Source organism: Patiria miniata, unplaced genomic scaffold (assembly GCF_015706575.1).
Source record: "Patiria miniata isolate m_02_andy unplaced genomic scaffold, ASM1570657v1 HiC_scaffold_20, whole genome shotgun sequence".
Lineage (NCBI taxonomy): Eukaryota > Metazoa > Echinodermata > Asteroidea > Valvatida > Asterinidae > Patiria > Patiria miniata.
The window spans coordinates 557,351-569,462 of NW_024037059.1; the positions used below are offsets into that span (position 1 = coordinate 557,351).

The 12,112-nt window shown below is 39.4% G+C and overlaps 1 protein-coding gene across 4 annotated transcripts; it reads right to left on the reverse strand.

Annotated features, from left to right (window-relative positions):
- Positions 1-274: 274 nt before the first annotated feature.
- On the reverse strand, positions 275-11,919 carry LOC119728799 (folate receptor beta-like). Of its 4 annotated transcripts, none has more exons than XM_038201195.1 (6): positions 11,741-11,919; positions 6,319-6,534; positions 5,967-6,155; positions 5,342-5,477; positions 4,811-4,977; positions 275-2,367 (listed from the first exon to the last, which is right to left on the reverse strand). In XM_038201195.1, exons 2-6 carry the CDS (start codon positions 6,520-6,522, stop codon positions 2,257-2,259), a joined length of 807 nt encoding a protein of 268 aa, XP_038057123.1. In that variant the 5' UTR covers positions 6,523-6,534; positions 11,741-11,919; the 3' UTR covers positions 275-2,256. The 4 variants fall into 4 exon arrangements, with proteins under 4 accessions (XP_038057123.1, XP_038057125.1, XP_038057126.1 ...); XM_038201197.1 differs by having other exon boundaries at positions 6,319-6,507; positions 11,741-11,918; XM_038201198.1 differs by lacking the exon at positions 11,741-11,919 and adding an exon at positions 7,209-7,227 and having other exon boundaries at positions 6,319-6,507.
- Between the last annotated feature and the right edge of the window lie 193 nt (positions 11,920-12,112).

A 12,112-nucleotide genomic window follows, 5' to 3' on the forward strand; every position in this document is an offset into this window, starting at 1 on the left:
CATCGTGCGCGTGCATAAAAAGCGCCCTCTCTTTACCTCTTTAACCAAATAAAAAAGTTTGAACCTGTATAATTAGCGCCCTCTCATGATTGAAGTTTTATCTCGAAAAAAAAAAGCAGATGGATTGCTGAAATTGTTTCTTCTCAAGTTTGAACAATTTAAATAATTCACCACCTGGTGGTCACTGGTCCTATGCTTATGACAAACATGTTTAAGAATACAAATTTGTAAACAAAGACTAACCATGGCATGAGGAAATAAGAAAGACACTGAATGAAAATTATTATTCCAAATTTTATTACAAGTCATGACAAGTCATTCTGCAACACAATACAGTTTTCATGATCAGTAACTTTTCTCTACTTAGATATTGATTTCAGGAAAAGAAATCATGATCCTTAGCGTAAAATGATCTTGGGTTGTGATTTAAACATAAAATGACCACCAAAAAACAACAAAAAGAACAAAAACTGATTGGAATAAGTGCAGACATGCACAAATCTTTTCAATTATACATTAACACATTTTCTTGAAGGTAAATAGACACAAATGTAATCACAGCTTTTTTGTAATTTTCATTGACGATTCCAGCATACTTTCTGGAAATCTTGCAGCATTGAAAACGAAAAAAAACAATTTTTAAAAAGTGTCCTGCAGACATGAGAAATGTGCGAGACATGTAAAATTTTATATTTGTTTTTGTTCAATTGAAAATAATTTACAAGGCAAGTGAATGATTCACATTAATAGGCACTTTTATATATAAATCACAAATACATAAACTAAGTTGGTTCATATATAATTTCTACATTTTTACAAATCTCAAGTGACAGAATTTTCAAAATTTCCATGCACGAACTGAATACAACAATCCCCATAATGTTGCACAAACACTCGATAAGAAATTAAAGAAATCAAATATAATCTAGAAGGGATAAGTAAACAAAGCACCACTACATGGTGCAAATTAAAAACCAAATCAGTGGTTTAAAACATCTTACAATTGTACAAAAATTAAGCCTGTGCTTTATATAAGGTTTATCTTGTAAACTTGACTAATACTCTAGGGTTTCCTATATATTTTATCTTTTCATGCAGTTTGTCTTTCCATCACTTTAATGAACCAACTTAAACGTATCAGATGCAACCATATCCTGTATGATAATCATTGGCAGCTATTTAGTTGTTGAGAGGGATGTACTTTACAGAAGAAGAGCTTCACACAGTGTTTCATCTGAGATTGAAACATTGTCATAAAAACCGTTTCTTGTCAAGCACATACAATTTGAAAGTCTGAAAAAATGGTCAAAAATCTGCTTCAAATAAAGCATGGAGCTTCACAGACATAGTAAACAAAATGTACGAAACAAATTGTTCATCATCATTCTCATCATTTATCTAAAAAAAAAACCAGTATGTTTCAAAGAGTACCTTCCGTGTGTGTTTGATATAATGATACATTTTGCAACAAGGAACACGTTTTCACCAAGAAACCTTTGTTTGAGGATTTGAACAGTTTCCAATGCTGTTCTTAGCCTTTTAATTATTAAATTAAATTTGAGAATATCACTTTGAGTTCCTCGATCCTGCTTGGGAAATCCGTTGAGCCAATATGAAAAAAATAGGCTACAGCGGTGCTAATAGTTTTGTTCATTCAGGTTTTTTAAGCCAAAAAAATGTCTCCGGTTTCTGGTCTGCGCACGCGTCGTCGTAGCCATGCGTGTCGGCAAAAACCGCCAAACTCACTGGTTTGACTGGAATCTTGCTGCTGCACAATTTTAACGTATTACGATCGAGCACCATTTGCAGACAGTTTGTTGTAGTTACGTAATTGTGCGTCTGGAAGCCAGACTGAGGGAGCGAAGGTCGTGTTATCTTTTAATTAGCGCAATATGTAAGGGAGCAGACTAACGACCAGCCTGGCAGCACATGCACGATGTCGATGTCGCTGTATGGTCTCCTGTTACCATTTTCTCTGATTTCTGTCTTGACTATCCAATTTCCCAAAGAATGCTCGTGTTCGTCGAGATCGTAAATGGGTGCAGAATTCTCAAGCCTTATGGCCTCACTGAGGTCACCTCAAGCTTCACCCTGAAGGATATTTTTGAGACTTTAAGGGGATCGAAGCGTCATCTGCAACATCAGCCGACATTTGAAGGGAAAAAAAACAGTAGGGGGACCAAAAATAAAAGTCTGCGTCGCCTCACCACTTTTGGGGCAAGCTCTATACCAGAAACCGAAGACTTTTTTTTTAACTTAAGGAGTTGTCAAGCAAATAGTAGCAAGAATAACACCCAGCAGGGCCCATACATGCAGCGTGGCCATCGATCCAGCATTCAGCAACTCCTCTGCTTTCAAACGCGCAATCTAAAGACAGAAAGAAGGGTTTTTTTTATAAGCAATTAATGTACAGAAATGACTTAGCTTTGTCCTGGTATATCCACATGTGCATAGATGATGTGCCTTTTGTTAACAAAACTGTGTGTTGTGATTACATAATATGTACTGCTAACTTCCTCTCGGCGCAAGCCAGTGTTGGAGCAAAGGCTTTGACCCTCAAGGCCAAGGCCAAGGCCAAGGCTTTGACCCTCAAGGCCAAGGCCAAGGCCAAGGCTTTGACCCTCAAGCCTCGAGGCCAAGGCCAAGGCTTAACCCTCAAGGCCAAGGCCAAGGCCAAGGCCCTGTTTTATGAAATGACCACTGATATAGAACTAATTATAGTCACATGAGTGACACATCATCACGCAAGGGCGGATCCAGAACACAATTTGGGGTGGGGGGGGCAAAGAAATTTTGGTCCCCCCCAAAAAAGTGGGTCAAAAAATTACTGCTTGGGCTTCGGGGCCCGCTTAAGGGCCCCGAAAAATTTTTGGATTCGAGATGCTCTGTGGTGCGATTTGAGGCAATTTCTGACCATATTAACCGATGTTTTTTGAGGAAAAGATGGTGGTGTACTCATTGCCTGCCTTTATTACGACGTCACATAAAAAAAATGGTTTCGTTTTATTTGGGGGGGGGGGGGCATGGCCCCTTTTGGCCCCCCTGGATCCGCCCTTATCATCACGAATTGCTCGTTACGAAGAACAACATTTCTTTAAATGCAATCAACATGCTCGCATAGGCCTACACCGTTTTATGACTGCACTGTATCTATTAAAGTATAAGTTCAGGTCTTCAATATGGTTTAACTAAACAAAATAATGATTTACTTCTATATTGACACACAATTCTCCCAAGTGTAACAAAAGGGGGATCAAAGAAACTGATTTGGGAAATTTTTATTTGCTGGCCCAACATGGTCAGAAATATCAGCATTATCTAAAGCAGATACATGCAAATCTTTAGCACTTATCAGGGAGACATATACAACCAATCAAATCTATTCCATAGTTATATGCAATTAAAGTGATCATCTCATTAGCCCCACAAGTGTACGGAATATTTTTGCAGCAAATCTACTACAATGGTAACAAAATGTGATGCTACAAAAGTGGAAGTGTGCCCAACACACAAATCTATAGGGTGCTTCCCTCTTCCATGGTAATACGATTAAAATGGTAACAGCAAAATTTCGAACAGATTTATCTGGAAAATGCAAAAATCTATGGGCCTTGAAGAGCCTTGACTCAAAATTGCAAGGCCCTGAACCCTCAAGGCCAAGGCCAAGGCTTTTGCCCTCAAGCCTCGAGGCCAAGGCCAAGGCCCTAAAATCCAGCCTTAAGGCAGCCTTAAGGCCAAGGCCCAGCATCAAGGCACTACATCACTGGCGCAAGCAAACCAATCCACCGAGCTTTGTGTTACTGCCTTACTGGGCATATAGCTGTGTAAAATTCTATAAGTATAATACAGTGTACATCACATCTAAACCTTTCCATGGTTATTAGCGGTACACAAGCGTGACATGGAAGACAGACATGTATTTTATGACCAGATCCACTTTCTATGTCCTTTGGATCACTTCAACTCATTTACCTGACCTTAGAAATGTGCAAAGAATAGAGATGACCAGCTGTACATTTTAAGAGAGCATCATATCCAATATTGCCTGCACATATTTCCCATAGAGAAGCGTAATGGGGACTCACATTTGTCACACTTGTGTCCATCCCTGTTACTTTTCACTATGGGAGATTTGTACAGGCAGATCTGACAACCTTGATTTCCCGCACTCTTTTTCTTGATCTATTGGTTGTTGCTATCTATTCATGAACTTCTTATTAAATTTGTACTAAATTTTGATAATTTTATTTCTCAAAGTGCCCCACTACTGTGGAAAAACCTATATGTACATTCCATGCACAAAAGAATGTCGTTTGGAACCTGAATAAAACAAGTGCCAAGAAAATGTGTTTGGCTGCTTCAATTTTTCCTGCACAGTCAGACAATCATTTTATACGTTGCATAACAAACAGTCTCTCCCAATACTGACTCCAAAGATATCTTTCATCATCAATTGACAAATGATCATGTAAATCGGCATCATTGTCAACAGCGCTGTGTCATTCATATTGAATCCAAAGATAAGCAGCAAGGCATAACTCCAAAGGTCGTTGTTGTTTTCAAAACACAGTGTTGTCTTTCAAACAATTGTTTCAAAAATATGAACAAGGTAAACAACAAAATCCTGAACATTTTCATCTTCAACCTTCGACTTCTTTTTAATTGAACACTTAGCAGGCCACTATAGGCACATACTTTGTAGTGCACAATTTGGGGCATCAACAATTTGAATTCTCAAAAATGGGAAAGGTGTTTGATTTTGGAGAAGTTGGGCAGCAAGTGTTACGGGAACCATTCTCAGCAAACCTACCTTGTCATTTGGATTGTTATCACCATTAAAAAACAGAAGCATACAAGGCTCGTTGTCAGGAACTACTTTGAAGGAACCTCCCCAAATATTCTCACACATGTTCTCTGGTGTCTTGAAGGTTTCACTGAAGGTACGACAGGTGGTATCAGCTGGACACTCATTGCCTCCTGAATAATACACGACAAGTGCAGACAAGTATTAACAGTTAATGGATATCACTAAAGTCATCATATCATTTCAAATTAATTATTTGATCAATTCAAGTTGAAAGGATTTTTTAAAATATTACGCCAAATTGCATCTAAAAAAATAGTGGACTCTTTGATGTGCTTTGAATTAGTAGCAGGTGCTTGGGACGTCATTGATATGAAGGATGACAGTCCAACTGCTTTGAATTCTTATTGCAACTTTCAAACAACCTTGTTGAATTTTGATTAGATAAGAACTAGAACTTTGACAAGGACACGTACAATAGTCTACATCTTGAGAACGATATGACCAAGTTTCTTTTTGTAGACTGTACAGACTTACCACTTGACCAATCCCAGCCCTTAGCCCAGTTATCTTTGCATGTGAAGTCACTTCTGCAAGCGTTGAACCACGCATGGCATTCTGTCTTACAGAGGGGTACACCCAGGAATCTCTCATTCCTAATGCTGATGTTGTGCTGAAAACAAAAAGTCAGCACAGGAAGACATGTCACTTGAGTCATGGTTATTATTTACTGTAAACTTTGAAAAGTAGGCTAAAGCTGGCCTTAAAGTCTTAAATATACATGCAAACAGGTCAACAATGAGCTTGACATGAGGTGGGCAACGGTCACGTTCTATTGTGCAAGACCATGCGATTCTCTGGTGTTAGCACTGCTATGAAATGCAATGTATGATTTAGTTCCATAGATAATTCATGAGTAAATCACATGTGCATGGATCATTCTTTAAATTTAGGGTCCAAAATGTGACATTTTTCTGTCCCTGTTACCTTGGTACTTCATAATTTTCCATTCAAGTATCACTAAGAATGACTTCAAACCGACTGCATTAAGGAGTGCATCAGAATTATAAAATCATAGATGTCAGATGTAACAGCGAAAGGAAAAAAGTGGACCCCAAATTTATATAATGAACATCTTAGTTTCAATCAGCACTGTACTTACAGGTACCAACCACGGACCCACATTGGGTGAACACTCATAGAAGCATAGATCCTGCATCAAGTATCTCTGACATGGTTCAGATAGTGCAGTAGGGCAATGATTCCAATCAAAGCTGTGCCATGTTGGTGATACATGCATGTCTTCAGTTACTTCAGGCGTACAGCACGACCTGTTCTTCCAAGGAGCACACTAGATATGAAATAGCGATATGTAAAAAAAGATAAACACAGGTTGGATAGTGACGGTAATCAGTCTTTCTTTTTCTCTGTTTTCTGTCAAATCTTTTAAAACCTCCTGGTAGATTTTGTAGGATTTAGGAGGGTGAGGGTCCGGGATACTCCCGTTTACTGACCTGGTTAAAAAGTGACGCCTCCGGTCCTGGTTTGCTCTTTTGATATTTGCCATCCATGCAGGTATTGATGTAATCCTCTAAGGTTGTCCTCTCTGCTTGAGCAAGCAATAACACACACGCTGCTAGGAGAATCTGCATGTAAACAACCATCTTGGGATGAGGAACGGAAGACACCGGCACAAAGAAACCCTGGAAAGATAACATTCAAGGAAAAAGCTGTAAAGAAGGAAACAAGTATGATATTAAAAAACACAGCTAGGTAGATCAACGGACCATGACTGTACAGTTCTAGTACTCCTAAAACATAAAGCTTGCTAGAACTTCAGAGACCTTGAAAAATGTGAACAAAATTGTTCAATCTGTATTTGTATTCATGGATTGTAGGTTACATTAACAAGGGTTACACAAGACTACTACATGTAGGTCAAGTACACAGTGCAAACTACTGTACAAGTACACAATCTACCTTCAGCATGCACAACTACATTTCCATTCAGCATTTCCTCCTTAAAATTTTCAAAATAAAAAACCAGTTGTTTCAATACGGCATACAGCATAAAAATCTAAAATACAGTATGGCAAATACATACATGTGCATGTTAGTTAATGATAAAAACATACAAATAGCAATACAAACATATGGCACACTGCATGTAGTAAGTTTTATCAAGATTACAAAGACATGTGGTCAATTCGCATTCATGCTAAAGGAACCAGCTGTAACTGGATGGATCAAGTTTTCAATTTTATCAATAAACATTGCTATTAAATTATAAACATTGGCAGCACTGTTTGGAGAAGATACTACTCGCTCATTTGTGATGGTACAATTACAGAAACATTGGGCAAAGTATATCAAATACAGGCAAGTTGTAATGCACAATTAGTACCTGCTAGGCCGCTAGTATTAACTCCAAAGTTCAGCCAACGGTTCAGTATTTACTTTCTGCTCATTTTTATTATGCAACCTTTGATTTCCAGCAAACAGGGTACTCTTATCTGCGCGTGCAGGCATGGGATAAAAATATTAACGCCAAACAAATTGACTCTGCTGCCGATTACATGCCTTTCGAAAGAAGGGTCGGTCGATTGGAAGATCTTTTTATTTCGCCCTATTCATGTGCACATCCCTTTTCACAGAATTCTGCTATAATATGCCCCCCCCCAAAAAAAAAACAATACTTCTGCTTCCGATTACATGGCATTTGAAAATAGGGTAGGTAGGTAAGGAATTTTTTTTCTGACAATTTTGTTTGTGTATGATCATATGGAGGTGTCTGCACGTTTTCACGGGTAAGAGGTAGTAATTGATGATTTTCAGTTTTTTTCCTCATTTTATCCAAAAAAAAATAGGGTATGGGCTGTCAAAATAAATATGGTAGGTAGGTAACCGGAAGCAGAACTACATTTTTTTTGGCCTAGCCAACCCTAGTGTATGGACCATATGAACACCTCTTTTGCTTTTTAAGCTCCCAAATTGGGTCAAGCCCGCGGGAACGGGGGGTGCTGTGGGCGCTGCAGCACCCCCAACTTTTTGGATTGGGGTGCTGGAATATGTTTCAGCACCCCCTACTCCCGGGCAAAAATGTGTTCCAGCCAGCAGTGTTCTACGCCAATGAAACTGCACCGCTACGCTAAACATTATGCTTGCTCTACAACTTTCTCCTTCGTTTTGTTCATTTCTAGTTTTGTCGTGGCTAAGCGCGGCGCTTTGAAAGTCTAGCACAAACACTGTAAAATATCAAGAGGAGGTATTTTCTTAATCTTCAGACAGTGCAGAATCAATATTTCTCTCAAGGTATCTAAAATCATGACATATGTCTATGATATTTCCGCCATGAAAGCCCATGATGGAAGCTTTGACCCGAAAGCAATAACCTCGGCCATGACAATGGTGGCAAAGTTGTTTATGCTTGCCAGGATTTTTTTCATTCGATCTTTCAATAGGGGCAAATGTTCATACCTTTCCTCTGGAGGTTTTTCTTTTCATTTGGAAGTTTCATTGACGTTGCTAACATTAACACATAGCAAGGTGAACACACATCCCCAACCTAATAGGAGTGGGACGGGCTAAACTAGTCATGCTTTTCGCCAATTCCAGTGTTGTTTTGTTTTAATAAAAAAGCTATTCATGTTTTACCCTCTGCAAGGTTTTCCTCATAAAAAACTCAGTAGACCGATAAATCATTGCCTAGCATAAAGATGCATTTGGTCTTTTAGTCTTTCATATTTGCCATTCCCTGTAACAAACAAATAACACTGCAAATATAACGAGAGCTACATCATTTGGTGAGTTAGAACTATGTGAATATTTTTATGAACAGAATTCATCCGCTTCCAGTGGAACCATTTGTTTTAACTTGAACCAAAAAAACATCCTTTCGGGTTTTATAAGTTTCAGCATACTTCAGTATATTTCATCACAGTGCATCCAGAATCCAACATTTTCCAAGGCCTTAAAGCGGGCCCCTGACCCTGTGGCCCCACGCCGCAAGGGCTCGGAAAATAAAACAAAACATACACGAAGGATGTTACTCAATGTAAGAAAGCAGCCTTGCAACAGTAATATTTACATGCGATGTCATGCATAATGATACAATTCTTTTTCCAGAATTAAATAGAACCAAAAATGGAGATAAAAATACAGGGTTCTCCACTTTTCAGTACAGTTAAATGTTGTAAGAGCAACAGTATATTCTAAACAAAATAATGAAATAAACTGCCTTTATAATCTCAAAAAACTTTTGCTAAAAAAAGTCAAATGAATCGCCTCAGATTGCACCACAGAGCATCCATATTCCAAATTAAGCCACGGTGTAAGGGCTTTGTGCTTCGATTTGGCATTAATTTTGTCCGTCCTTTAGAAATTCCAACACCCCCTGGAAAAAGTTTGTTCCAGCGGCAGTGAATTGGCTGGGAAAAAACAATGATTTAGATATGGCTGTCTGTTTTTGAAAATTAAGTATTTGATTACTCAAAACTGTGTTTGACCGAATATTTGAATATTCAAAACTCCAATTCCAAATCACACAAGGCTTTGTACAGTGTTTTTATATTTGTCATGGCATTCATGAGAAGTAAAAAACGAGGAAATCTGCAGAGCCGAGGACAAGATGCATGCATGTTCAGTTGATGATCGACTATTCAAATATTTGGTATATTTGGGACAGCCCTAGATTTAGAATAAAATTAAAGTTATATAAATTTTGTAGTTTGATCAACAGCTTACATATTTCATAAAACGGTGTGCAGTTTACCGAGTACTGATGTACATCACAGCTCTTTAAGACAAATATTTGACATTTTTATATTTTCACAGAAAACTTTGACAAATATAAAATAACACAGTGGCTATTTTTTTACAGAAGCCATACATGTTAGGCCAAAAAAAAAAAGTCTCCGGTTTCTGGTATGCGCGCGCGTCGCCGTAGCCATGCGCGTCGGCAAAGTGAAAAAGTTTTTTTTTCAATACAAGATGATGTTTCAAAACCGCCAAACTCACTGGTTTGACTGGAATTCTGCTGCTGCACAATTTTAACGTGTTTTTAGATGGGGTTATGATCGAGAATAAGATTTATGTGGCCTCTCTGGACTCCCATATATTTGCACTAAGTTTAGTCGGGCACCATTTGCAGTCATCAGCCGACATTTGAAGCCAAAAAAAAATAAAAACCAGGTAAAAAAAAAAAAAAAGCCGCGTCGCCGCACCACTTTTGGGGCAAGCTCCATACCAGAAACCGGAGACTTTTTTGGGGGGCCTTATGCCTCTTTTTTTTTCAACGGATAACATTATGAATCTATTTCAGGTTAAGAGTTGCTGTTTTTATACGTGTTTATGGATCCTGACTAGCGCTCCTTGAACAAAGACATTGAAAAAATGGGAACCGCCAACATAGGGCTGAATAGCAAACGCCTAAGAAGTGCATGGCATCTGGATTACTACCATGACTACATCATTCGGAAAAAATGTTGCAACCTGTCGCCACTTCTACGATTGTGTACAAAGTCTATGGAGAGTCAAGAATTTTTTTAAAGTATTTCCTAACAAAATTGGAAATGTTTTTCATTCCCAGATTCATGTCTTATCATCATTTCATTGAGATGATCATACATGTATATAGGCCTATGCCTATGAATGATTATATGAAGAAAAAAGTGGCGTCAGGTTGCAATATCTTTTCCCATCATTCTTTCCAAAATGAGAAAATCAAATCAACGGTCTTCAACTAAATTTGGGCCTAGTTTAGTTTAGTTATTCCCCCATGATTGCCCATGCAAAAACAAATCAAGCCCCAGGCCCAGCCGGCCGGGCCAGAGGACCATGGAGTATAGCTCCATGGGGGGACTGACACAAGTGACACTGACAGCGCTGTCACGCCCCAACTATCGCATCGGTCCCAACTATAGTTGGGACTGTCCCAACTATAGTGCGGCAGTTGGGTCGGCCCAACTATAGTTAGGACTGGAGTTGCGCCGGATGCTTCATGCTTGATAGATCTTGTTGGATTAAATGTTCCGCGGCGCTGGCACCGTGTATTCGTCGTGCATGCATGCCGCAAGGCTGGCCGGTCACGTGGTACTGCCTAGTTGGATGAGTTGTCCAGCTGCTGGGTTGATTGTCCAGCAACATTTTGCAAATTCAAAGATTGCCATGGCCGGCCAACTATAGATGGGCCCCACCCATAGCTAATGTCAAAGGTCCCAAGTAAAGTCGGACAGTATGTAACAGAGCTGTAGGGAATGTTTTATAGTCGTCGTACATCAATGTAAACTATAGTTGGGACCGCCAAATAAAAATATTGCGGTGGCCCAACTACAGATGGTCCCCACCCATAGATAATTTCATTGGTCCCAAGTAAAGTCAGATGTGTATTAGAGTTGTAGGGAATGTTTTATAATCGTACAACAATGTACACTATAGTTGGGACCGCAAAATAAAAAGATTGGAGTGGCCCAACTATAGATTCGCCCCATCAATAACTAATTTCAGTGGTCCCCAGTAAAGTCAGACGCGTATCAGAGCTGTAGGGAACGTTTTACAGTTGTACATCAATGTAAACTATAGTTGGGACACCGCAAAATAAAAAGATCGGAGTGGCCCAACTATAGATAGGCCAGCCCAACAGTGGAATTTACAGTTGGGACCGTCCCAACTATAGTTGGGACAGGCCCAACTATAGTTGGGCCAGCCCAACTGTGGAACTACAGTTGGGACAGGCCCAACTGTAGTTGGGACAGGCCCAACTATAGTTGGGACCGATGCGATAGTTGGGGCGTGACAGCGCCACAGTGAGTACAGACTGAGTCAGTGCTCCAAAACCAGACCCATGTACCGTGCCGGAGAAACCATGCCCGATAGGCATACCACGCCAGTACGTTACAATCAAATACTTGAAAACAAGTTACACAGCTAAATTCTCACCGATTTTATTTCTTTATTCTCAGTATGCAGCCTCGAATGCCTGGGATTAGGACCTACACTTACGAGTCGAGTATATTCTTTATAATCTTAGTTGAATTGTCGACACGAAAACTTCCACTCATCATGCATGTCATACACTTGTTATGCAATACATGCAATATGCACTACGGCATGCAGTATAGTACAACAGTGCACGTGGGTAAGAAGGGCGCGAGTTTTGAGTACCAGACTATATACTCACAATGTACATAATGGCACATTGCAAAACGGCGGGGATCAGACAGGATATACACCATTGTTTATGTTTAGCGCCCTCTATGTTTGTTCGGCGATGCCTTATTTAACTCCTCCCACTTAGTCAAACATTCAGCC

What these genes read in the sequence shown, in the direction of transcription:
- LOC119728799 (XM_038201195.1), bottom strand. Translation starts at nt 6,522, where the DNA reads ATGTTATCTTTCCAGGGTTTCTTTGTGCCGGTGTCTTCCGTTCCTCAT. An exon ending in TGGGTCCGTGGTTGGTACCT is followed by an intron (nt 5,478 to 5,966) that starts GTAAGTACAGTG and finishes TTTTGTTTTCAG; the next exon opens with CACAACATCAGCATTAGGAA. An exon ending in ATAACAATCCAAATGACAAG is followed by an intron (nt 2,368 to 4,810) that starts GTAGGTTTGCTG and finishes TTCTGTCTTTAG; the next exon opens with ATTGCGCGTTTGAAAGCAGA.